This window comes from Stigmatopora nigra, chromosome 8 (assembly GCF_051989575.1).
Source record: "Stigmatopora nigra isolate UIUO_SnigA chromosome 8, RoL_Snig_1.1, whole genome shotgun sequence".
Lineage (NCBI taxonomy): Eukaryota > Metazoa > Chordata > Actinopteri > Syngnathiformes > Syngnathidae > Stigmatopora > Stigmatopora nigra.
Window position 1 is genome coordinate 11,339,645 of NC_135515.1, and position 27,856 is coordinate 11,367,500.

General features: G+C 36.9%; 1 protein-coding gene across 2 annotated transcripts; it reads left to right on the top strand.

Moving 5' to 3' along the window:
* Window positions 1–1,964: 1,964 nt before the first annotated feature.
* Window positions 1,965–25,484, top strand: rasa2 (RAS p21 protein activator 2). Of its 2 annotated transcripts, none has more exons than XR_013327173.1 (24): window positions 1,965–2,199; window positions 6,243–6,366; window positions 9,514–9,617; window positions 9,690–9,784; window positions 11,238–11,314; window positions 12,701–12,784; window positions 13,161–13,233; window positions 13,357–13,433; window positions 13,913–14,014; window positions 15,765–15,918; window positions 16,125–16,273; window positions 16,582–16,696; window positions 16,820–16,894; window positions 17,717–17,840; window positions 18,698–18,804; window positions 19,394–19,477; window positions 19,694–19,771; window positions 19,866–19,939; window positions 21,261–21,367; window positions 22,677–22,756; window positions 22,850–23,058; window positions 23,311–23,473; window positions 24,144–24,324; window positions 24,395–25,484. XR_013327173.1 is itself a non-coding variant. In XM_077722948.1 (24 exons), the coding sequence occupies exons 1-24, from the start codon at window positions 2,142–2,144 to the stop codon at window positions 24,423–24,425; spliced, it is 2,466 nt and encodes an 821-aa protein (XP_077579074.1). In that variant the 5' UTR covers window positions 1,966–2,141; the 3' UTR covers window positions 24,426–25,484. The 2 variants fall into 2 exon arrangements, 1 of the variants encoding a protein (XP_077579074.1); XM_077722948.1 differs by having other exon boundaries at window positions 1,966–2,199; window positions 23,370–23,473.
* Window positions 25,485–27,856: the final 2,372 nt, after the last annotated feature.

Consider the following 27,856-nt stretch of genomic DNA (forward strand, 5'->3'; position numbering starts at 1 on the left):
ATTTTTTTTAATTTACAAAAAAAAATTCCCCAGGGAAAAAAAATCTGATGTAGTGAAGCCGTGATATTCGAGGGATTACTGTACAAATGTTCCTATATACAGACTGCCCAGTACAATGTGGTTAAGTACAAAAAAATAAAAAAAAACAATTAAACTAGAATTAAAATCATGTAGCCTCTATAGACCCCTGATCTCGCATCCAAAGGAAACATATCTCTCCTCATGTTAGTCTTACTTTTTCAATCCAAGTTATTGTCAAAAATGATAATTTTCCATTTGAAAATTTTACAATAGTCGCCCAAAGGCTTTATGATAGGGTTGTTTGCGTTTGCATTCCCACTGATATTACTATTTTTCAAAGGAGACTTTAAAACTAAAATACTGATGAGCTAGTTTGTAGTTTCCAAGTTATGTGCATTTTAAGAACTGTGGAGCAAAGGTGTTTTTAATTTTTTTTACCTTTTGTCTTTAATATTTAATAATTACATTAAGGTTACACTTAAGTGTGGTCTACTTGAATTGGAATCATGCTGCGGGTGTTTTTATCATGTATATATTATTTTATTCAAGAGATATAATTCACTTTGGATTGTCATAGTACATCATTACATTTCTGATTTATTGTAATTCTTTTCTTGCTTTTAGCTTCAGGTATGAGGCATCATTTTTCATATGATGGCATCATGATAGAACACAGTAAATTCTTGCTAACGTCGAATCGAGCAAACAGAATATGCTCTGTAAATGTAGTTAATAACTGAAGAATGCACTTACAAAACCTGGATGTGTCAGTGTCAGGCTGAAGTCTGTAACAAAGAGTATGAATGCTCTCTACTGGCAAACATGTAATCTACAGCAACAAGTCCACAAATGATTAATCATTCTGATTTTTCTTTTTTTTTTAAATAAGGCCAAGCAGCATTTATGCATATTGGCTGTCATTAAGCTACAACGTTTTAAGACGTTCGGTTAAATAATAACAGGGAAGTAGGACTTCAATGTTTGTGCCGACAAGAAAAGGAACAACTAGTACTACTAGAAAGGACTTCAACCTCCAAAAACACACAAGTGTGCTACTACAGACTGAAGTCTTTGACAAAGTGCGCGTGTGCCCACTGCTGGTTAACTCCAAAATGTATTCCTCAATTAATCAATTAATTAATTAGCCTTGGTTAAATTAAAAAAAAAACAAAGAAAACAGGCTCAAAGATTGATGTCATTTGTAAAATATCTGCACTGAATTCTATTGTGATCCATCCACGGATAACGGAAGAACATCAAAATGTTATTGTACACGGCAACAACAGTACCAGGGACTTGAAAGGCTTTCAACTTGTAATGAAAAAAATATGACTAAGTAGTGCTGACCAGTTGAGACTTTCGGCATATATTTTTAAGGGTCACCAAATAACCAGTCAATCACAATTTAAAACATGTTTGATTACCGTGGAATCATAACATAAACAAAGAGGGAAGTAAACATCTCATCTTATTTTCTGAACTGCTTTATCTTCATTAGGGTCGCGGGGGTGCCGGAGCCTATCCCAGCAGACTCCAGACACCCTAAATAAGTGGCCAGCCAATCGCAGGGCACGAGGAGACGGACAACAATTCACTCTCATACCCAGGGGCAATTTAGAGTGTCCATCAAAATGTTGGAGGAAACTTGAGTACCCAGAAAAAAACCCACGCAGGCCCAGGGAGAACACGCAAACTCCACAGGTGGACCACCTGGATTTGAACCAACGTCCCCAACGCCTATACGCTAATCTCTAACAAAATAAAATTAGAAATGAATAAAATGTTACCAAAAAAATACAATTTGAATGAATAAAAACAAATGCATTGGTTATGTTTCCCATAAAACAGCAACATTTTATTTATTTCTTTTTAATAAGATTTAAATCATTGCCTTCATTGACACCGATAGACATCATAATCATTTAAACCAGGAGGGCTTTTTCAATTATACGAAAGTTCTCTTTTGAAGGGCAACACTGTGCATGCAGTGTTAAGGAGCCTGACGTAACGCGGTAGTGGGGTTGGTTCTCTCCCACTCTGCCTGCTTGCCTGCATTCATAAACCAATATGATAAAGCCGCGCTGAATATACCGGAGCAGCGACAACAGTCAGCGCTCACGATGGCGGAAGAGGACGACGCAAGGATTCGGATTCTACAAAGCCTGCGTGGTAAAATTTGTAAGTTCGCCTTCCTTCTTGATTCATCATCTGTCTCGAACCGAGTGAACGACGCGCGGGGGGAAGAAGCTATAGCTAAAGCGGGAGTTAAAAGCCGTAGAGGGGCGCGGCGGCGGCGACGGTGGCGGTGGTGGGCGACCTCCAGTTGGGGGCAGAGATAGCCTGTTCATCGGCTTCTTCTGCCGGCTGTTGGTTATCGTTAAGGTAACGTGGCGTGCTAGCTTTCGGCTACTAGCTGCGGGTGATTTCATTCATGATGCGCGTTCCCATTGAGATGTCGTCAGCTGTTCAATTAGGGCAATTAATTGGAAACGGACCTCCTTGATTATTTGGCCTGTTGACTTCAGGTGCTTCGTTGGCCAAAATCATATTTTTTAAGGCAAAATAAGCTAGCTACCTACCTAACTTACCGTGGCAGTAAGTAGCTAGGGTTAGCGTTGACGTTTGATGAAAAGTTGGAGGAAAAAAACACGTTTCTGACAGTCGGCGAGTCAAGAATCGGTCAAATAAATGATTCAGAAGTTGACAGATAGCTGCACTCGGCCTCCAGTTATAATCAGCTTCATAAGAATAGTATTTAGAAAACACAAAACTTAGAATGAGGGATTAGTCTTTGATTGTTTTTTATGACATTATTCAGTGTCTTTGAAAAAAAATCAGCATGAAAATAGTTGAAAAATGTTTAAACACAATTTAAACATTCTTTCAGTTTCAGTTTGCCTTCTGCTTGTCTTCACAAGGGTTGCGGGGGTGCTGGAGCATATCCTAGCCTGTAGGTGGAGGACACCCTGAATTGGTTGCCAGCCAACTGCAGGGCACAATGAGACAAACCTACCTAAGGGCAATTTCGAGTGTTCAACCAGCCTACCATACATGTCTATTGGATTGTTTTTTTTTGTTTTTTTTGCGAGAGGAAACTCAGAGTACCCATAGAAAAGCTACGCCAGTACGGGGAGAAAATGCAAACTGAACCCTCAATCTCAAAACTGTGAAGTGGACATGGTAAACCCGGGGGTGGCAAACCCGTGGCTCTCGAGCTGTGTAGCTCCCGGTCAAAATGAATGTGGCTCTTTGCATCTCATCATACCTTTGCCTCGTTTCCCGTTTCTCAAATTTTTATTCTCTCCTAAAAGATACAATAAGTAAGGGGTAGAAAGTGTTATGGTGAATAACATGGTTTTAATTGTGTTTTTGTGCGTGTGTGTCTATCTGTTTTGGTGAATAATATAGTTTTGCTTGTGTGTTTTTGTTTGTGTCTGTCCGTTTTGGCAGGTCAGTGTTGTTTGGCTGTTTGATTCTCACAGTTTAAATACAAATAAAGAAATATACAAAATAATCCTTTGTAATACTTTGTCTTTGCAAAAAAAAGAAACATTTCATTTTTTGATTCATCTTCACTTCGGCTTTTGCTTACAAGGGTGTTGAAAGAAATATTTTACTGTGGATACATAAAGTTGAATTGTTCTGTCAAAAATGATAAATCGGAAGGTTTAAACATCAAGCATAAAAAAATCATCCTTTATTTAACTCTAGGGCAGGTGACTTTTTATTTTGAGACCCTTGAAAATGTTGGATTGCACAACCTTGTTAAATGGTGAAAACATGATCGGTGCAAGATACAGTAGGTTTAATCTTGTCTATGAAATTTCTCATAATGTGATAACATTTTGATCACAGAACACCAATGGTTGTTTTACTTAAATTAAACAGCTTGAAGTCTCTTATTTAAAAAAAGGTGTTATATAGCACTTGGATTTAGATTTTTTTGGGGGAGGGGGGTTTCAAGTTTGTTGTACAGAGGCTGAGAACAGCTTGTATCTTAAAACAACTCGTATCAGGTCGCAATGATATAATTTAAAGACATTCTGAGGGATGTTTTCTAATACTGTTAACGTGGCTGGATGAAACATTTTATTGTTTGCTTGGCTATGCAGTTTTAGCACTTCACCAATTGCACAATGTTGTATTTTATTCTGATCGTCCAATATAATTTAGTTTTAGATATCTTAAAATGGTTTCACAATTGGTACATTTACCGTATTTTCTCGCGTATTGACCCCCTCCGCGTATAAGTCATACCCAAAAAAATGCCTTAAAACCATTGAGTTTTACAATTTCTCGCATATAAAACGCCCCCTGATTCACAATTTTCACATCCATATTCACGGTGTTAATAGGGAGTACAAATTGTACTTTGAGAACAATGTTACTTTGAAGTGAAAATCATAAGAAAAATCATCGTATTTGGTATTTCTGAGATACTTGATGAATTGAAAGGATCGTGTGCTTAATTGTTCATTCCATTGCATGAAAGTGTGTTGTTTGCATGTAAGCGAATTAAAAAACGAAGTGCAGTACAACCAGGAGCTGTGTCCGTAGCAGTTTAGTTTTCACCAAGTCTCTGGATGGAATAATAACATTGCGCAGGTATCAGGGCTGATATTTTAATGATGGACCGCAAGGCCTTCGATCAACCTCAATAACTATTTGGATGTGCTGACATGGTAAACACTACGAACACACAAATCAAGAATACTAGCGTTTGGCCATACATAGTACGTTTAACTACCAGTAAAAGGTAAGATGGCAGTGCCCCGAGAAGCTGTACCCTTGATTCAGTCATCCTTTTTTTTGTTACAAACACGGCTTACATGCGAGAACATTCAGTAGTTATTGAAACGAATTTAGCCACTGTTTTACCAGTTTGCTGTACAAGCAGGATTGTCGTAGTTTCTAGAGGTGCACGATCTTCTGTCTGTCACGTAGCCCTGACTACTAGGCTAATGGGGCCTTTGCTATAACAAAAAAAAAATTAAACTCAAAAGCTTAGGAGTATAACAAGAAAGTAAGTCTCAGTTTCACTGGTATGAATTAATCCGTGAAGCAGAACCAAATAGAGGAACTGTAATGTCATGTAACTCATTTTGGCATCTTATGAAACGGCATTCTTCCACATTGACCCATTGTTCTTTTTCTTCTTTCATGCAAAATCATTAAGTGATTGCTAATCATTGAGAGTATATTTTGAATTAGCCATTACACATGTGACACATTGTTAAATCAGATGCAATGGAAAATAACAAGGAGTAGGTTTCGTTGTGGTTCATACAGATGGATGTTTTAATGGTTTCAGATTTTAACAAGAACATAACGATGCAAATAGGGTTTAACTGACCTGTTAAAAAAAACAAGCCCATGATTTATTAGCTCGTCAACAGTATGATATAACTGGTAACTTCTCTCACTTACATCCCAACCAGTGCTTTAAGACTAGTGCAGACAAGGATCTATGTCCCGATTATCCCTTCACTCGAAATCTTATTTCTTGTGGATATCTTGACAGCGTTGTACTTTTTAGTATTCACTGTTTACTGCCTTCTGTGTAGGTTTTTCAATAAACTGTTATTCTTTCATGACTGTATTGCACAAAACCCCATGTCTTGTAACCTGGTTCCGTGTGCGTGGATCAGGTAAAATATGGTTGCAGAAAGTGTGTTTTGTGTTGCAAATCATTGTTACAACACGAATGGCTTTTCTGAGGAAGTCTGTGTTTCATGTTTTCTAACCACATGATTCTCTATCGTACTTGTATTTTAAATGAATTGCCCAGTCATGCTCACGCTTATATGGTCTTTTTCACCTTTATAAACATTACCTAAAAGCATACATTTCCAAAGGACAAGGCCATAAAGTTGTATGGCAGTTGTCAGTCAGGTAACGCATACAGAAACCAAAGAAATAAGCAGTGATAAATGCAGAATGGTAACATTTGCCAGATGCTGTCCCTTAACAATAATTGCGAAGACGTATGATTGGTCAATGGTGTATTTGGGCGCAGTTTGCGAAATGTCAATTGATTAACCAGCCCCAATACAATACCTTAAAAATGCACTGTACTAGATCCAGCCACAAATAAGGGAAGCATAGATTTAAAGAGGATAGTGTAAGGACCATTGGATTTGCCATGTTATTTTTTGAATGATGGATGGTAATGCAAAGAAGTCTTTTTCTGATATTTATGGATGTTTTTTAATGTGATGCAGGTGAAGCTAAGAACCTTGGTCCAGTCTCAGGCCCTAACCGACAAAGGGATCTTTGTACCTTTTGCACCATTTGTCTGGATCAAGAAGAGGTCTTCAGAACCAAGGTGTTTGAAAAAAGTGTCAGGTAAGCAGGTTCAATTGTTAATGTTTGGAATTTTCTCAATGCCATATGTTATTTCTATCTTTTAACATTAATTAGTGGGCAACTACACAATGCGTACACTGCATCATAGTAATTATGACCGGTTTACACCATCTATTATATCTCAGTGTTATCTTTTGTTCGGACTAGGTGCCTACTCCTGTTTACTTTCCCCACAAATACACTATAACAGAAATTATTAAATGAAATTGGCACTTTCTTAATTATTCGCTTAGTCATTTTCCTGGAAACAAAACAAACCTGAACCGTTTATTGACTCCTATTTATTTTTTACTGCATGCACGTCATTGAATGGCACAATTTTAATATTTCAGTTTAATAACTTTACTCATTGTTTTCTCTTTAGTTGGTACCTACTCCCTACCTTTGTTTTTTTTATTTTATTATTATTTTTTTTTATACTTAAACCTGTGAAAAGAGCACCCTCATTGAAAATGTCCTTAACCCACTGTCCTCATTTGAGGACCGCCTTTAAATCTAAGTGTTTATAATCTTTTTTTTATTTTTTATAACAGGGCATTTAAAATGTTATAAAGAAACAGGTGGACCTTTTTTCCATACATTCTAATCCAAAAGTGATTGAAGGAAAGGTGTCAGAACAAATGTCTGACTCTTGTAATATGGGTCTTCTATAGGTGTTTCAAATCAGCAGTTTTTTTTTTCTTCTATTCAGATTTCCGATGTGGGTTAGAAGAATTATACACTCTGTGAGGAAGTGGGTCCTCCCACGCTAACCCTATATTTTTCCCTCCACTGCCTGTCTCTGTTAAAGCCATTAATATTAACCCATAATTCTTCCTCTGTTTATTTTAGTTATTGTTCCCTCACTGTCTGTTTTTTAGTTGAATACTACTTGTGGTGTTTTTTTTTTTAAGTATAAAGGGAAGCAAATACTTTTTGGCAATAGTTGTACATGGTAATTATTTCCTTAATTCTTTAAAAGCCTGTATGAAAACAAGAGATGGTGCCGTAGTATAATGCCAGATAATGTTTGCTTAGAACGGGAGACAACGTAGGGACTTTTCTGTTTCTTCCTGAGTGAGTCATCTTTACTTAATGAATGGGGCAAACTAAATAAAAATGAAAATAGTATATAACATGGTTCATTCTCTTAAGTGAAATCTGTATGAATATTAATGTTGAAGTTTGTTCTTTAGAATTATCGAAAGGATAATTTTAAGCGTAACCTCCAACAATGTAAAACTAATTTAATCAGGGGTTCACGTTGTATTTTACATTACCAGTGGGATTTTTTGAATTACTATGTTCTTTCATTCAGCTTCTGTGCCACGTATCCAAACTACGGGTGTGGGGGATGCTGGAACCTATTTCAGCTAACTATGGGTAGGAGGTAGGGTACACCCTGAACTTTGCAGGTCACATCGAGACAAACAACTTTTCACACTCACAAGCATTCCAATGTGGGAGGGAACCAGAGTACCCGTAACCCACGCAAATATAAAAAGAATATGCAAACTCCACAGAGGATACCCGGAGCTTGGGAATATACCCTCGATCTCAGAACTGCTTGTAGGCGTGCTGCCCACTGAACCATCAAATAGCTTCCTTGTGCATTATGTTTTAAAGTGTAAATCAAGGCTTTTTATAAAATGTTTTAAATTAATAATTGCAGACAATTTGTACAAATTTGAATGTCCAAAAATTATATATCGATCAGCACAATTTATTGTTCAAATAATTTTGGCAGCCTAGTTGGTAGACATACTGGCCCTCTGGATGAAATCGAAACTACAACGTGGCCCGTAACAAAAAATGAGTTTGAGACCCTTGGATTAAGGGCACAATTATACGCCGTACGTATTCCCAAGCATACTAGTATATCTGTCATTTATACGATGTGTACCATTATTAATGCTATTTTGAGCAGTTAGAATGCAGTTAGACACTGAAGCTGCATCATCTTCTGGTTGGCCCTTTAAAATGTTTGTGCTGCAAGCAGCGCAAATAACTGTCATACGCAACACTTGCACTGCACTGTCATGAATCATGACTTTGCGGTCGTGAAGTGGAACAGAAAAAAAACAAAGAAAACACAAACAAGATAACGTGAAAAGTCCAAAAAAAGAAGCCAAAGGGAGAGAACAACAATGAGCAGGATACTCAACTGAAAGTTTTGAGGCAGTATTAGCCGAACAAAGAGAGACGCCTTGTAAACCAAGAAGAAAAAGATGACAATACTCGAAGAACGCAACAATAATAAAGAAAAAATAATTGGAGAAGAAAAAATGCAGTTTAAACTAAAATAATTAAATTAAAGGCCAATATAGTACAAAGAGATTTTAAACTTCATCATGAAGTGCACACATAAGTAAGCATGTAAAGTGATTAGCAGAAAGGGATAGAAGTAGCCAGGTTGTTTTAGTGGTAGTACAATATGAAAAAAATTGCAATGCTAAGACTGAAGTAAATGTCTGACAACATAACTTCTTGATATGCATTATTAGGACATTTTATAGTGCAGTGACAGTTCTTAAGTAAAACAATAGAATGATCAACGGGGAAATGCGGATGCCTTTAACTTGCAAAGCAGTAAAGCAAGAATTATTTGCCATGTTAAACCTAACATGACCATTATGAGAGTGACAATTCTGAATGTAATCGTGGCTGGTCTACTTGCCGAAAGACATTTAGCCGACTGATATCTGGCCGACAGCCAACTATCCGAAAGACCATCTGGCCGACAGCCAACTAGCCGAAAGACCATCTGGCCGACAGCCAACTAGCCGAAAGACCATCTGGCCGAACGTAGAATTAGCCGAATGACTATTCGGCCGACCGACTATCTAGCCGAAGAACATTTAGCCGAAGCGCTCGCCCCGCTGTTATAACTCCTTTTTTTTTCTTCTGTCATTATAGTACTTTTTTTTTTTTTACATAATATTAACAGAATTTATCTGGTGAATATGCCCACTGCAACCGTGTTTTTACTGGATAGGGTTTGACAAGTTCAATAAAGAACATTGTGGGATGAAGTTTATGAGGCTACAAGCTCACAAAAATTACATCTTTCTCACTCACACTGGTAAAACATTTATTTAGCCAACACCAGCTTTTGTTTTTAAATAAATTATGTGCCTCTGTCTACAGCCCTTTCTACGGTGAGGACTTCTACTTTGAGATTCCACGGCCATTTCAGTGTTTATCTTTTTACGTTTATGCCAAGAGTGTTTTCCAAAGGGACTTAGCTGTTGGTAAGTCACTGTTTATATCTAGTTTAGCAATGTAAAGTTCTAGTCGAATACATTCTTATTTTGTCTTTTCAGGCAAGGTGTCAATTCGAAAAGATGACTTGTGCAAATACAAAGGGAAGGAGCACTGGTTTAGCCTTCATCCTGTGGACCCAAACTCAGAAGTTCAGGTAAAAATCTTTCAGCGAGTAGTTCATTTATTCATTCACTTTGTCAGGTTCGAGGTAGAATGTATTGTATTTAACATTTCTTTATGGACATACAGATGCTCCCCTACTTACGAACATTCAACTTACGGACAAACGGTACATACAAACATTTCTGCAAATTGTGTTTATGTCGAAAAATGTCCGTAAGTTCGATTTTGTATCGCGCGCCTTTTTCCGAGTAGTGCTTCTTTCCACCGCTAATACCGACGACGCCTGACGCTGTGAGAACTCACCTCACCCAGCATCCACCTTGCTCTGCCCAGTTCGTTGCAGTGTGGAAGTGCGTGAACGTATCTCCAGTGCGCAAAGAACCTTTTTCATTTTTATCATACCAAACATTTTTAACATTTTTAACAAACCAATGCTGGTTACTTATACAAGCCTTAAACCTTCAAATGTACTTATATAACCCTTCAATATATTTAGATAGGCCTTAAATATAAATTATAATAATAAATATAGTACTGAATCTACTTCCGAACAAATTCAACTTATGAACAATCGCTCGGAACGTAACTCGTTCGTAAGTAGGGGAGCGTCTGTATATAACATTTCTTGTCTGAATATAATTATAAAACTTTGTTTCAATTTGAGCAATCACTCAAAAGAATAGATCAAGTTCACTTCATATACATAGGACAGCATTGACAAGGAAGTCGTCCAACTATAATGGCTATTCTGCTGCTTCACTAATTTACTTGGACTCATTCATCCGAAAATATCTACATTAAGTATTCAGAGAATTGTTTTAATGTCTCCTATTTGTATCTTTGAACGTGGAACTTAATGGTGGTGTTTGCTCTGATGCAAATAACTATGACACTAAAATTAATATAAGGAACATTTTGAGACATTTTTCTGTCATCACTAAAATAGGGCACGAGTAAATTATTTAATTTGCTTGTAATGTACTTAGGATTTAGTGTTCTTAGACTTATGCAGGCTTCGAGTTCAATCATGTCATAAGAATACTGAATTGGAAAGACAGGTTGCAAGTGTGTGGGTGTTTTGTTTGTCTCTCTCTTACTCTTTCTGGCACTTCCGAAAGCCTTCACCACATCCGATCTTTGTGAATGGTGACAAAATCTACAGCTGTGGTGGCTGTGATCACTCACGCACACAATCACACACTCACATGGTCACACACACACACACACACACACACACACACACACACACACAGTCTACCTCATGTAAACTTAAATTAAAGCACAAGATACCCAAGAAAAATGTGACAGATAACACACAAGTAACATCACTCCGAATGTTGTTAGATTACAATAATATATATATATATGTACATTACGTTTCATCGACTTAAATAGAAGAACAATGAGTACTGTGCGCCAAACGGAAACGGAATCATAGCTGATTTAACTTTTCACCAGCCCCACCTTGTCCTTCTGTCTAACAGGGCAAGGTTCATCTGGAAATGAGACTAAATGAAGTGATCTCGGAGAATGGCTCAGTGGGTCAGCATTTACTTGTGCAGTGAGTATTTGGAATCAATACACTGGGATCTTCAAGCCTGCCCCCCCCCCCCCCCCAACTATTTGAATGCTTACAGAATGATATTCTGTGAATATTTTTAGGGTTTGTAGTTTGAGGTTATCATAGCACTCAACACTGTTAAATCCCCCCTTTTTTAATTTAAAAAAAATACTTGTGGGTAGGCTTGTGTTACCAGGTGACAGAAACATCACCATTTACTTGGTGACCAGGGCTTTCAAGTTTAAGTAAGGTTTTATTTTTTGTTGCTGTCGTTCTTTTTCATTCAATTCATTTATTTGAATTATCACCTGCTCACTCCAATGCAGTGATTCATTAATGACTGTAGTTGTAAAATAAAAACATTTCCGCTCATAAATTGTCCCAGCGCACATCTTGATGTTATAGAGTAACTAATCACTTGATAACATCATAACATCCAAACAAGAAAAGTGTGGTGGGTTTAGAAATAGACAAAAGACACTTGGAGGAATATTGTCATGGTGCTAAGGAAAATTGTTCACCACCAACCTGGCCTTCTCTTAGCATGTCTTCTCTCTTGTGGCCTCACTTAGTACAGGCCTGAATTCATTCTTACTCCCCAGTGACCTTTGCTTAGCAGCCACATCCTGTTTAGGGTTCTTACAGTGTCTTTCTGTTTTCACCTAAAACACTTTTGAAACCAGTCATTGTCTCTGGTCACCACAACTCATACAGAAAGGTAAAGCATCACTTTTAATTGGCAATCACACTACAGTAATACCTCGATTAATGTGGACCAGACATGGCCATGATAATCGAAAAACTGCGAAGTAGGGTCACTCCTATTAAAAAATAAATGTAATTAAAGAAAAAAAACTTCAGTGCTGAGTCCTAATAGCAAGTATGGGTTTTAGTGTGAAGTTTCACAATTTTATGAACATTAAAAATAAATAAATAAAAATTAGAAAATAATTTCTTCAGTGCTTTATCTTACTAGTAGCAAGCAGAAAACGAGAGTTGTTTCAGTGTGGATTATCATTTTTTTTATGATTTTAAAGAAATAATTATTTAAATCAATAAAAAGAATGTCCCCAGAAAAAAATCCAGTGTAGTGAAGGCGCAAAAGTTGAAGCGCGAAATAGCTAGGTATTACTCTACTACTTTATCCATGTATGTTTCTTTTTTTATTCTATTTTTTTTACAATCTGAATAGTAAGTAAAATGAGGACAATCTTATAATCAATATGAAAATTGTATTTTACTCTTAGTGTGTAATTTTATAGTAATTAATGTTCCATGTATGTGAGTGTAGAATAGCTTGGAAATCCTTGTGTATTTTTGGGGTAGCATAATAGTTCTTTTTTTTTTGTTACAAATGTCCTTGTACTTTCTTTGTCATATCTGCAGAATAATAGAGTGCCAGGGTTTGCCGCTTATCAGTGGGCAGATCTGTGATCCGTATGCCACAGTGTCACTCGTTGGACCTGCAAGGTAACATTAAACAAATTTGTATTGCATGAGCCATCTTTTTATAATTTTGAAATATAGTTGTAGGCTGTCACCTGATTTTTTTGAAAATCTATTCAAAATTTTCTAACACCTTTTCAACCTCTTTTTCTTTTAGTCTAAATAATGTTAAATCTGTTTCATATTAGATTATATGTCCTACTGAGATTAAGGCAGATAAGGATATATTTTATATGATCATCTTCAGGTGAAATTTAAAAAATATATATATTTGTTTATATACTATGTAGTATTTTTATATATGTATGTTTGTGTGTGTATAATTGTGTTTTTATTTTTTTAGCTTATTTATTTTTCAAACAAGGAAACATTTTTATCTCTATGCAACATTTCTCTTCAGGTCTGACCAAAAGAAAACAAAGGTTAAGAAGAAAACCAGCAACCCTCTTTTTGAAGAGACTTTCTTCTTTGAGGTAAATTTGGAAACTTTTGTAACACAGTCCTGTTACAGGTTTGCAATGTTCCAGCTACAATGTTATTATTTTTAAATCACTAAAAAAAAGATTAGTTTTAATAAAGAGCATTTTTATCTTCAGATTACACGCTCTAGCAGCTACTCCAAAAAGTCACATTTCCAAGTTGAGGAAGAAGACATCGAAAAGCTGGAGATCAAGTTAGTTTATTTTCATCCTATTTTTTACATGTGTATGTCCTTTTCAAAATTAAAGGTTTCCTATCAAGTATATAACACATATATGACACAAGTGCAAAAAGAAAATTTGGATCGAGTATGTACTGTGCTGATAGAAAGCCTTGGTTTCTGGTTAAGGATATGTGGGGCTTCAGTCCAGTGGACCCATAGCAAACAGGGTAAGACTAGACTAATTCAAAGGTATACCTTTTATGCATGGTTTGAAGTTTTTGATTTGAAGTACCACTAATGCATGATTAAATGATTGGCCCTTATGAACAAAGAATAAAAGCAGCATTAAAACTACCACATGAAATTGAAATTTTGATACATTTTAAGTATCCTTGGGATCTTTTTTTGTTTTTAGTTGGTTGTGCATTCTTGATGATGACTTTGCATGATTTGCCTGTAATATACTTATATATGTCATATGTCCTGTCTTTTATCTTGTACATTGACAGAGTTGATCTTTGGAATAATGAAAATCTGGCTCAAGATATCTTTTTGGGGGAAACACGGGTGCCTGTCAAGATTCTGCAACATAATCACATCCACAAAGCCTGGTAACAAATATCCAGAACAAATGTACTTTACATGTTAAAGGTTTCATGCATGGGTGTATTCGTCTGTTATCAACAATATATCAATACAGTGTTCCCTCGCTACTTTGCGCTTCAGGTATCGCAGACTCAGAGCTTCGCAGATTTCTTTCAGGAATTTTTAAAAAAAAAATTAAAGATATTAAATTAAATTAAAAACTACATCATTTTACAAGAGGTGGAAACAAAATATTCAATAAGAATTAGTAATTGAATCAAAAAAGGGCCAAAGAAATGGTCAATAACATGGTGAGAGTTCAGGAATCGCATTGATGACGTCATGGCTGTTTACAGGCGCATCCACCCAAAAAAACAATGTTCACAACTCCCAATAACGATGTTTCTTACGTGCAAAAAAAACTGCACAAGATCGTCCATCCGGACTACTATGATGTTTTTGCGTGGTGGTGCTTTTGTGCACGTGTTACACGTTTCTTTAAGCATTTTTGATGGGGCACCCCTACTTCGCGGAAATGTCCCCATTAGCCGCAATAAGCGAGGGAACACTGTATATCAATATGTTGTATGTAATGAGAACCTGGAAAACTAGCCATAACAGAATTGTAATCCCCATTTTTTGTATGAAGTGAGTTACCAAAAGGTTTTATTTAAAACTGAGATCCCACCTACCATATTTAACTCCGTAAATAAAATAGTAATGCAGTTGACCAAATGATTGTTTAAATTATTTTGATCATCAAAACATAAAAATCACATAGTGATCATAAAAGACCCAAAAAAACACTTGGCATCTGTCACCATTGCCATGGTGATGAAGCAGTGCTAAGATAGCATAACCAACACACCCAATAAACTTATGAATCATACATTTTAGACTCATGCTAAGGACTTGATTTATTATACCAAGAATCCATGGAAACCACACATAAATAACAAAGTGGTCTACTTAGTATATTTGAAAACCAATCCTCTGTTTTCAAGACCAATGAAAATTAGTACAATTTAAACTAAGACTGCACTAAGTTACTTTTAGAAGATAAATGCTATATTTGCCATGTTTTAACGTGGCTGGGTTGTTGCTTTTTCAAACTTCATTTACTTACAGTATACGTGCAAAGCAATCAGTTCAACACAAGAGTAAATGCATTTCATCTTTAAATCACTTCACAGAAAGTGTTTACAAATTGGAATAATAAAAATACTCTTAATGGTTGTAAAGATAATCTTAATGGACTGACAACCTGTTTAAAACAAATAACAGATGTTTCAGATGTTAATCATAGCACGCATACAGTTTATGAATCATTTTATTTCATAGTGTTTTCAAATACATTTAGGAGTAGCTAATATTAAATATCTGACAGTATTTCAGAGTTAATTTCCTGCAAATCGCAATTTTATTTATTAGATAAGCAGTATACAACATGAATGTTTTATCTCATTTTCATACTGATGAGCAGTTGATGTTTTGACTGCGTAACTCATATTACATAATGATTCATGAGGCAAGAATGTTGATACAGTACATTCTACATCTGTTGAATCCGGTTAGTCATAGATCATACAGTCTCTACCTGTTTTTGTTTTGGAACGGGAGTTGGTGGCTGTGTGTGTGTGTGTTTTGTATTGTTTTTCTTCCAAGTGTCTGTCTTCGAATATATCTACTTCAGTAATTCACGGGATTTAATAATATTAATTTAGTTTTTAGTCAAATCACAACATAAAAATATAAAGTCTGTATGATTTTTATCAGGTATCTTCTTCAACCTAAAGGAAACGGAAGCAAGTCAAAATCTGACGATTTGGGATCATTGCGTTTAAAGCTGGCCTACATAGAAGACACAGTGCTGCCATCTGCCTGTTATATTCCACTCTGCAACTTGCTGCTCAAATCCTCTGATATTAAGGTAGAATAATGAGAACTTGAACACTTGTTTTTCTGAAATAGGTTTCTTCAACATAAAACAATAAATGCTTTTAGTTCCTAGAATGTTAGATGGTATTGGTTTCTTCACCTATTCCTTTCCCCACAGACTCCCCCATAAAGTCAAATCAGTGTACATATTTCCATTTATTCTCCCACTAACATTAACTTTCACCTTCATCTTGCCAGCCTATCTCTGCCTCAGCAGCACACATCCTGGGTGACATTTGCAGAGAGCGATACGAAGCCGTTCTCCCCATGGTTCGATTGCTGTTGCATCACAATCGCTTTTTGCCTTTTGTCTCTGCTGTGGCAGCGTTGGAGTTAGACCACACTCAGTGAGACCTTTGCACACTTACTGCACAAATTCACACTATTGTCACTGAACCCATGATCAATGATGTGTTCCATTAGTACTGCTTAATATTTCCTTTGTCTTTGTACATGTGATTTTGTGCTCGTCATTTTCTTCAAAGTTCTAAAAGCTTCAGAACTACAATGGTCTGATTCTGTATCAAATTATTGAAAATATTAGTTGTCCAGACAAACACACATTACTCAATCCAAACCAAATCTGGAAAATTTTACACTTCTAGCAAACGATGGGAAGCAATCAAAATAATGGTTATAATTTGTGTTTAAACAGGGAGGCTAATACTATCTTTCGTGGCAACTCACTAGCAACACGAAGCATTGATGACATGATGAAGATTGTGGGAAAAAATTACCTTGCTGTTACTCTGAAGCCTGTAATAGATGAGGTATGATTACACAATGTGGGATTGTAAGATGTCATCAAGTTTTAGATGGCAGCTTGAATAGCTGGAATGTTTTGAACAATAATTTGTGTCTGACTGTTTAATCAAAAGTCTTTCTTTTTATAGATATGTGAAACCAATAAAACGTGTGAGATTGACCCCAATAAACTCAAAGAAGGAGACAATGTAGAGGTCAACAAGGTAATTACTTTGTCAAGAAACTGACTAATTTAAGCTATCCGTTGGCAGTTAATGCGCATTAATGCCAAACTAGTAGTATTTTACTAGAATGATAGTAATAATTTATTAGAAATGTTTTCGGTACGTCAGGTTTAATGGGAGTGTGCAAACTTAGAAAAATATTCTTCACGATTACAAATGTGTGTGTTAATTGCAAGGTGTTGCAACTTAATTTTGATTGACACATCAATCCTTTAACTGTAAGGCTTATGCTGATAATGGGCAGGATTCAAGATACACTGAGAACAGATTGTTTTCCATTCAAAGGGCACAAACTACACCCATTTATACCTGTTCTAGTTGCAAACAATATAACGCTCTGAATATATAATGATTTACCTAAATGAATGTGAATACCGACTACTTACACAACTACAGTGTTCCCTCGGTTATCGCGGTTAATCCTGAAACTTGCTGAAAATAAAGCAGCTAATGAGCATGACGAGGGTATAATGTCTGGAAATGAGACCTTAATTTATTTTTCTTGTTGCTCTTTGCTGCCAACATCTTTAGAGACAGTAAACTCACGGGTCTTTTCTAACGTCTCACTGTAGTCCCAGTGAAGCAAAAGCACCACAAATACTTCATCATATATTATATTCGGCTTTAAGAGACATTATACAGTCATACCTCTACTTACAAAGCCCTCTTAGTACAAAATGTTCAGGTTACAATTTTTTTTTATATGCAAATGAGTGACTCGTGATACAAAAAAAGATTCTATTCCTGTCCGCAAGCACGTGTTTATAAAATGATATAGATGCACTTTTTTCCATTCTGTAGGAGAATCTACAGTTTTATGTACAAAAGGTCTTCTCATCAATCACTCAGTCTAATGCCAATTGCCCTCCATCAATGTGTGCTGTCTTCAGGTTACTGAGACAATTGGCCAGCAAGCGTTTTCCAGGTAAGTATTCTCTGTTCCTCTGGAAACCCTTCAAAATAACTATAAAACAATTGTGTTCTCGTCAAGCCCAGGTTTATCCATATATTGATATTGGCAAAGCAGGATCCATCTACAGAAAATGGTTAATAAATTTTTTATTTGGACCTTAACTACAATAATGCAGAAAAAATATAGTTTTCTAAAATGTGTTTCCTCAATATAAAAATTATTTCCATAGAGGTGGTAATTAAAATTGAACTCCTAGCTCTATGCTGTGTTAATCTCAAGATTTCATGATACAGTGGTGCCTCAAGATACGGGCTTAATGTCGATTTACTTGTAACTCAAATGAACATTTCCCATAGAAATGAAGTAAAAACAAATTAATTTGTTCCAACCCTCTAAAAAAAACACCAAAAACGGGATAACTGGGGTTATGATGCAGACACTCTCAAAAATAAGTTTAATCTAACCTTAGACTAAAGTTAATTCAAATTTAATTTTATGTTACATTTTTATACCTTTCTTCTCCTGGGTTCGCTCTATTTGCCTGCCTCCACCCTGACTTTCAGCTGCAACCTATTGAGGGTTGTTTGCTTTTGTCTTTCCTTCTAAATATTCCCAAAATGAAACCCACAAATGTCCTCACAATAGGATAACGCAGAACCACTTGCCAACAAAAAGTAGTGTATATACGCCATTCGCACTGACTAATGGGGGGAAAAAAACACTGAAAAAATGCAACATCGTACCTCAAGATAAATATTTGCTCGAAATTTTACTCGTATCTCAAATTGCTCCTATGTCAAGGTATGAGTAATGAATTGCAATAAGAACCATGTTAACTATAGTTTTGGAAACATGTTTTCTGTTACCAGATGATCCTAATGTCCAGTACTCGGCTGTGAGCAGCTTTGTGTTCTTGCGGTTCTTTGCTGTTGCTGTTCTTTATCCACACTCTTTCCAGCTGCGCTCACATCATCCTGTAAGTTTTCATAATTGTAAGCAAACATCTATCGCAGGGGTTGGGAACCTGTGGCTCGCTAGCAAGACATGTGTCTTGATGGGTGCATTTGGCCCTCTCCTGACCTGTAACTTAACGCACAAATTGTAGCCTTGAGTTGTGCTTCTACATTGGCCATAGGTAGCCTTGCGTTGGCACATCTCTGTGTTTGCGTCATTACCTCGAATGCGCTCCATGGACCAATAAGACCTTCACGTTGGCACATCAAAATCTAAATCGTGTCATCACTAACTCTAGCACTGCTTTAGTCGTAATTTTCCCTTTCATTGGACTCCCATGTGCGCTCTGCATATACTTATTGATTAACAACAGCGTGAAAATGTTATTGAAATAATTGAGACACTTCTTGTACTTTAAGTGTTTAAATGACAAAAAAATGCATGCATTTATTTTTACTTAAAAAAACTTTCTGGGTAGATCTCTCAAGGAATTACATTTTTAAAATTTGAATTGTTCATGGATCGCTCGGTCAAAAAGGTTCCCAACCCCTGATCTATCGACCTGTCTAAATACTAAAATCCTTAAAATAATGATACTTGCTTGATTTTAGGATCCTGAGATATCACGCACACTCACGCTCATTTCAAAAACCATCCAGACTTTAGGAAGCTGGGGAAGTTTGTCCAAAAAATTAGTAAGTACCATTGCTCTGATGTATTTAGATTTGATTATAGAAACAAACATTGATTCATGGGGAATGGGGGTGGTTTTCCACAGTAAGCTCAAAAGGCAACGTTGAACAAAGAACCAATGTTTTGCATGATTATAAAAGACAAAAAATTGATTGAAAATATTGTTTTAATTCACTAATAATTAGAGTTAGAAAATGACTGTCATTTCTTTTCTACAGTCTAGTTTCAAAGAATCATTTATGTTTGATTTCTTCAAATCATTTCAAGAGGATAAGTGCATTGTTAAAGTAAAAAAGGTACAGTTTTCTGCAAATGTTATTCTTCACTATAGTCAGCTTTTGTTTTTTTTATTAAATTCGCAACTGAAACAACTTTCTTTTATGGCTCTAGTTCCTTGATGAAATATCTTCAAACGTCAGCAAAGAGTCAAGTGGTTTAGAAGATGCAGTAATTTTGAAGGAGGGGTGAGTATTCATTTTAAAACTCGAACTGGCAGTTTGACTGAAATTTTTGGCAGTATAAAATGAACTCTTAATATAATCTTGGACATTTCTCTAGAATTTAAAACCATGTTTTCCTTAAAGATCCCATAAAGTTATATTTACCAGTTTCTTCAAGTCTTGAGTTGTCCAAAAAAACGTTTTTACCCTTTTTATTCTGGTGGGCTTTTGGCTAAAAGGTGCTAAATGATGCCAACAAATTCCTGGCATCAGTCTGGCCCTCACCCACACTATTTCATAAAGTGGTCTTTCAGTGCTATTGCAACTCCCTCATTCATAATGAAGTGGCAATCAAGCTACATGTATAAATGTCAACCTCCCGAAATGCAGATACGTCTTCCATTCGTGGTTTATTTTACTTTATTTGGGCTTTTCTGAAAAAAGGCACGACAAAATAGGTGAGCCGCTACACAAAGTGGTTGTGTACTACAACGCAGCGTATAAGAACAAAATATTAGTCCCGTCAGGGAAGCCACAGAGAGCGGGCCTCTTGACGAGCACTTCCCAGGGAGCCTTTAATGAGACCCGTTCTACCTCATTAAAGGTGTCACTTGTCTTGCAATAATGCCAAGCCGGAAAAACATCTACCTGGACATCAACCCAACTAGGTGCACAGTGCAAAATTGGCCGACACTTGGTGTATCAGTCGACTAGAATTTCACAAACAGCCCACTGAATAGAAACACGGGCAGCTTCTTTTGTAGTTCTGAACTGAAGTTGAGCCGGTGAGCTGAGAATGGCTTTGAAGGAAAAAGGCAGGGCACATTTACTTACTGAAATTAACAGCTAGAGGACATTTTCAGCAAAGTCCTGCAATTGAAAACAAGAAACTTTTCATAGACTTGCCAAAACGAATACATTTAATTCATTCATTTTCCATACTGACCATCCTCGAAAGGGTTGCGGGGGTTGCTAGAGTCTAACACAACTGCCTTCAGGTGAAAGGTAGACTACACCCTAGAATGGTCAGCAATCTGTCATGGGGCACACAGAGGCATACAACCAATCACACCTGCTGGCAAGTAGGAATCGAACCCGAGTTACCCGCACCACAGTCAGGCAGAAGAACCACTTCTCCACTGAGCAGCGAATACATTTTATCCATGCCAAATTAGCAGTATTAGCAGCAGTATAAAAATAGTCTTTTCTGCTATTTTAAAATTTTCTCGACATTTTTCATCAATTTATAGGATCTTTAAGGAATCTGACTCATATTTAAAGTACAGTTTACAAACTACATAAGATGGCACATTTAAAGTGAAAGGAAGTGCTGGTGACTCTTTAGGGAAGTATACAAGCGGGCTCAGGGGAGAAAACGCCTTGGAAAAAGGAACTTTAAAAAGAGATGGCTTCGAGTGACCAACAGAGAGCTTTCCTTCCATAAACTCAAAGGTAAGAGATATTTGGTGTTGTTTGTCTCTCTGTCCCTCTCTCTCCTCCGCCAAACCTGTCTAATTTTAGTACTATTATACACATTTTAGTACTATTAAACCACTACCGTATTTTTACGACTATAGGGCGCACTTAAAAGTCTTACATTTTCTCCAAAATAGACAGGGCGCCTTATAATCCAGCGCGCTTTATATATGGACCAATACTAAAAAGTTTATCACGATATAATAAAATAAATCAGTTGATAGGGTACACTATCCTCTACAGCTCTCACAACTAGGGCAAGCAGCCTCCAACTCTTCTATTTTCCCCATAGAAAATGTACTGTGCAGTGACTGCTGGGATATACAGTTCTTTTGTCAATACACCCAGTGTGACGGCGAGCACACTAATTTGGTGCTCGCCGTCATTCCGGCTGGATTTACAAAATAACTCCTGCCGCTAGATGTTGGTGTGGACATCGACATCAACACAGCTTTACGAAGGGTGGCAGGCAGCGTCGGGCTACTTACACTAGCTACTATTTGCGAATGGATTGTGGCCGCCTGGACGAACTTATAAAACAGCGTTTTCGATGACTAATTTGGGCAATTGTTTAATTCGGACACAGAAAATGAGGACTTTGATGGATTTGTGTGATGATGACGCGAGTACATTGTAAAATGGCTAAATAATGTACAACCGAACTAAGTTTTGCTTCCCCGTTGCCTTTTTAAAAACGTGTTTTTAGCGTGCGTATGTTTAAGCTGGTGTATGTTTTGCCATGCCTGGCTGTGTCTTTAAAACCGGTGCGTCTTGTGTGTGTCAAATACAAAAATAGCATTCATTACTGACACTGCGCCTTTAACTGTGATGCGCCATATAGTCGTGAAAATGCTGTAGTTATTTTTTTGCTAATAGATGGCGAATAAGAACAAATAAAAATGTTTTTCCAATTCAATATCCTGTTTTTGGTGTTTTCTTCCAGAGGGTTGGAACAAATTAATTAGTTTTTTGTTCATTTCTATGGTTAATGTTCATTTGAGTTGCGAGAAAATTCACATACAAGCTCAGTCTCGGAACACATTAAGTTCGTATCACGAGGTACCACTGTTGTTGCCTTCTTGAAATTTATGAAGGAAGCATCTTTCCTTTCATCCTCAGTTTGAATTTTTAATGTACATCACAAAAATGTAGTCGCGTCACTATATCTGTTGCGATAAGACTAAGAATGTAATTTCTTTGAGAGACTAAATGTGTCTTTTGCAGTTCTTAAAATGATGAAGTCAGTAGTGTAATATTTCTCATGACATTGTATTCTATGTTTTAGGAAAAGAGGCCTTCATCATCGATGTGAAAAATATCCAGGCAGTGGAGAAACTTGATGAAAGTGCCTTTAACCGCAAAAATGTAAGACAATTTCTGTCTGATGAACCATTATTTTTCCCTCTAAGTGATCATGGAAGAAATTGTAACAGAATTACAATATTTCTGGTTTGTCAGATGTTTCAGGTGGTTCATGCAGAAAAGCAACTGTATGTACAGGCAGGAAATTGTGTAGAAGCCTGTGAGTGGCTGGATGTCCTGGGCCAAGTCACCCGTTGTAATGACAGCCGTTTGGCCACCTACCATCCATCCACCTACAGTGGTGGATTGTGGCAGTGCTGTCAAAGCCAAAGTTGCAGCTCACCAGGCTGCAAGCCCTGCACCATGTGAGTCATTTTTTTCACATCATCACTCAGCCTACAAATGTACTTTCTTCATCTACGATTAGCTTATGCCACTGTTTAAAACAAAAGCACAAAAAGTTGCACCACTGTTCTTTTCTTGGAAAGTTATTCCAAATTTTGGAACATGTTAGCGCTTCACACTTGATGGAAACAAAATGGAAACCATCTCCAAATGCATAAGATTGTGTTTTTCTTTTGTTGACATGTATCTGTATGTGTATGACTCATTTCCAGTTTCCACTTCCACATCATTGCCTCAGTCTTAGCAAATCAGTTGATCTGTACTGTTACAGCACAATGCAGGCCAACTTGCAGCTTGACATCGACTGCGATCGGGAAACAGAACGGATTTTCTCCCTACTCTCTGCGAATGACGCCAAGCTGCAAAACATGGAGGGTCAGTGTCTAAGCTTATGCAGTTAATCGACAGACTGCATTCTCTGGGGGTTGCACGGCAATGCGCCCGTAACATTAACTAATTTAAATGAACTTGGATTACGATGCAGACACACTCAAAAATAAGTTTAAGATAACCTTACACTAAACTTAATTCTAATTTAATTTTGTGTTACATTTTTATACCTTTCTTCTCCGGGATTGGCTCTTTTTGCTCCGCCTCCACCCTGACTTTCAGATGCAACCTGTCGAGGGTTGTTTGCTTTTGTCTTCCCTTAAAAATATTCCCAAAATGATGCAGATACGTCCTCACAATAAGATAACGCATGACCACTTGCCAACGAGAAGTAGTATATACTCCTCTTATATTAGCGATCGTTCCGCCATTCGCACTGACTAATGGAAGAAAAAAACACTGAAAAAAATGAAACGCTCCGCCCAGTGCTCGAAGAGACATTACACGAGGGAGTTGCGGGCAGTTATGAGCAGTCTCTCGCGTCCACTGTATGCTCGTATATCTAAATTTATTTCGTATCTCAAGATAAGTATTTGGCCAAAATTTCACTCGTATCTCAAATTGCTGTATATCGAGGTATTACTATTTACAGCATTCTCAAGTCTTTTTAAATCTCCTTAAAATATGAAAAGAGCAGTATGTCCCTTATACACAGATGCGTGTGCCAGTATGGCAGTATACCAGGGTCCTCAGCCAGAGCAGCAGGACTACTCGAAGTTTACCATTCAGGAACCCAAAGAGACCTTTCAGACCCTCAAACAGCTCCGAAACGTCACGGTAGAGCTTCAAAGGCAGCATGACCTCCGAAGTGACCCAACAGCACAGTATGGCAGTTTGTAAGTATACACAGATGCTCCTCTCCTCAATCCAATCATCATTCTGTCAACCGTTCTATTCATTTTTAAGGGACAACCCAATAGTGGGGAAAACGTCCTAAGACGTAGATGGACGTCCCAGTGGAGGAAGCCAACCAACCACATGTCCAGTTGACGGAGACTTGACTTTAGTCAGCGTTGCAGCTTTGGTGTCTTTAAGAAGAGGACGTTAACTAGCTCACTTTTTTATGATTCCTCCTCAACTCGAAGATAGATGAACCCCTTTATCGTTATGAGGCTGTACGTCATCTCCCACCGCCTAGAAGGTCTTTTATCAAGAATTTTTCTCTTCGTTCATGTTCACAGCTGTGTGAGTAGGCTGCTATTTTAATTTATTCACTCAGTTTTTAGGCTGTGAGGATGGATATTCTAAGAGGACTGTCCTAAACACTATGACGGGGATTCAGCATCTTTTGTGCATTTTCTGAGGTAAGAAAAACAAAAGCCAATCTGCCTTTTTTTTGGATGTTCTTTCACATGAGGGAGTCAATAATCTAAAAGCACTTTAATAATTTCTCCAGATGAGAAACCGATTACTAGATACTTGGTGTATCAGCTTTCCCCAATTATGATCAGTTAAATGATCCAGATTTCTTTTGTTTTCAACCCTGTACAGTAACATTTGTAAGTTGATTTTATATTTTTCTTGACCAAATGCAGTTTCATGGCTTGAACTTGAAAAACTAAATTTTATGTATTTTGAATACAACTATTTTAAAAGTGGAAAGAAATATAATATCTATCTATATATTTGTGTAGTGTGTATGTTTGGAGAACTTTACTTTTTCATTTCACTTTCTTTACTTTATGTCAGACTGATTTTTTTCTTTATCCCGTTTTTGGCTCATATGGGTACAAAAACACGTATATTTCTGAGAGTGTCCAAGCATGACGAAGGAAAACCAAATGCTTAAAAAAATGACTGCAAACAATCTATGTAGTTAACAATTTCTTGAACGCTCTAATGCACAACAGGAATAGAAAGTGTCAAAAACGAAATCCTGATATTTAAACCTTTCATTATTTTTTCCAATTGTACCAGTGCTTAATAATATAGCTTAGTTTTTAGCTACAGTTTATCTATTTTTACTTCAATCGGCATTTCAATGTCAATGCCCAGGATTTTTGTCCACCATTTTTGTTTTGTAGGTTTCATGGAAATCACTGATTTATGGTCTTTTGTATTTAATGCAAAAAGTTTTTAAAAATGGTTTTGTATACATGCTCGCATCTTTTTCATACTTTTGATTTTGTACGCTGCTCTTTTGATGCATCAACTTCTCTTTTTTAAAGGCTGGAAGGGAAAATGTGACATGCTGTATTGACATTTCAAAGTCGGACTCTATTATTGCACATTCTTGAAGAAGGGACTCTAGTTTGGAGAGTGGTGTCTCCAACTTGTGTACGTTAGTGAAACATAGTGAAATTGTGCATTTTATTTCCATTTTTTTTTGTTTGTCCAAGAAGTACAATTTGGCTTAGTTTTAAAATGTGCCTAGAACTTTTTACTGGAGGTCTCTATGGATAAAATGGAACAGCTGTTTTGCCTTATTCTTTTTTACAATATTCACAAATAAAAAAACTAAAAACAAACTTTAATTACAGTTTGGGCCCCAATTCCTTAAACATTGGGGAACACCCCCCATCTCGCCCCAAAAAAAAATTGAAGCGCTATTGTGATTTGACAGAATATTGCTATTAAAAAATATTAACTTCCTATGTCCCATTTATTGATTTTGTTTTTAATGTACACATTGTTCACTCATCAAGATGCAGGTCCTTCTTTCCAATGTCTTTTTTTTCTACAAATATTGTTTTCTGTTTTTGCTCTATTGTGTCAGTTTAAACTTATGTACAATAAATATATTGCCAGTGTCTTTGCTTAAGGAAAATTTCCACACAAACCTACCTATTTTTTAAAAATTCAATTTTACAATAATTTATATCTATCTGTCTGTCTATCTGTCTGTCTATCTGTCTATCTATCTGTCTATCTGTCTATCTGTCTGTCTGTCTGTCTGTCTGTCTGTCTATGTCTGTCTGTCTATGTCTGTCTGTCTATGTCTGTCTGTCTATGTCTGTCTGTCTATGTCTGTCTGTCTATGTCTGTCTGTCTATGTCTGTCTGTCTATGTCTGTCTGTCTATGTCTGTCTGTCTATGTCTGTCTGTCTATGTCTGTCTGTCTATGTCTGTCTGTCTATGTCTGTCTGTCTATGTCTGTCTGTCTATGTCTGTCTGTCTATGTCTGTCTGTCTATGTCTGTCTGTCTGTGTCTGTCTGTCTGTGTCTGTCTGTCTATGTCTGTCTGTCTATGTCTGTCTGTCTATGTCTGTCTGTCTATGTCTGTCTGTCTATGTCTGTCTGTCTATGTCTGTCTGTCTATGTCTGTCTGTCTGTCTATGTCTGTCTGTCTGTCTATGTCTGTCTGTCTGTCTATGTCTGTCTGTCTGTCTATGTCTGTCTGTCTGTCTATGTCTGTCTGTCTGTCTATGTCTGTCTGTCTGTCTATGTCTGTCTGTCTGTCTATGTCTGTCTGTCTGTCTATGTCTGTCTGTCTGTCTATGTCTGTCTGTCTGTCTATGTCTGTCTGTCTGTCTATGTCTGTCTATGTCTGTCTGTCTGTCTATGTCTGTCTGTCTGTCTATGTCTGTCTGTCTGTCTATGTCTGTCTGTCTGTCTATGTCTGTCTGTCTGTCTATGTCTGTCTGTCTGTCTATGTCTGTCTGTCTGTCTATGTCTGTCTGTCTATGTCTGTCTGTCTGTCTGTCTATGTCTGTCTGTCTATCTATGTCTGTCTGTCTATCTATGTCTGTCTGTCTATCTATGTCTGTCTGTCTATCTATCTGTCTATCTATCTGTCTATCTATCTGTCTATCTATCTGTCTATCTATCTGTCTATCTATCTGTCTATCTATCTGTCTATCTATCTGTCTATCTATCTGTCTATCTGTCTATCTATCTGTCTATCTATCTACCTATCTATCTATATACAATGTTCCCTCGCTTATCGCGATTAATGAGGACCGAGACCACCCGCGATAAGTGAATTTCCGCGAAGTAGGGATTTTCCTTCAAAAATGCTTAATTTGAATTTAATTCCACTTTTTTTTACCCTCCTGTATACAATACACCATATAGAATACGGGTAGAGAGAGTGAAATTCATAGTATAACAAAAAAAAACTAAAATACGTTGCAGCAATGTAATATTTATATTATTTTTTCTGCGAAGCTCTGAGTCCGCGATGGCTGCTCTGTGAAGTAGCGGGAGAACACTGTAGTCGTAACAGACAAAACAATAAATACTACTGCATTCTTTTTGGAACCTTTGGCCCAGTGAATAAGTCATTGGCCTCCCACCTCTGTGGACCTGGGTTCAAATCCTGCTCTGCTCTCCTTACCCAACTTTTCCCACTTGAAGGTACCATAAAGTACTAAGTATGATCTGGGAGTGGAAAGAGACAAAACAACACATACTACTGTATAATCTTGT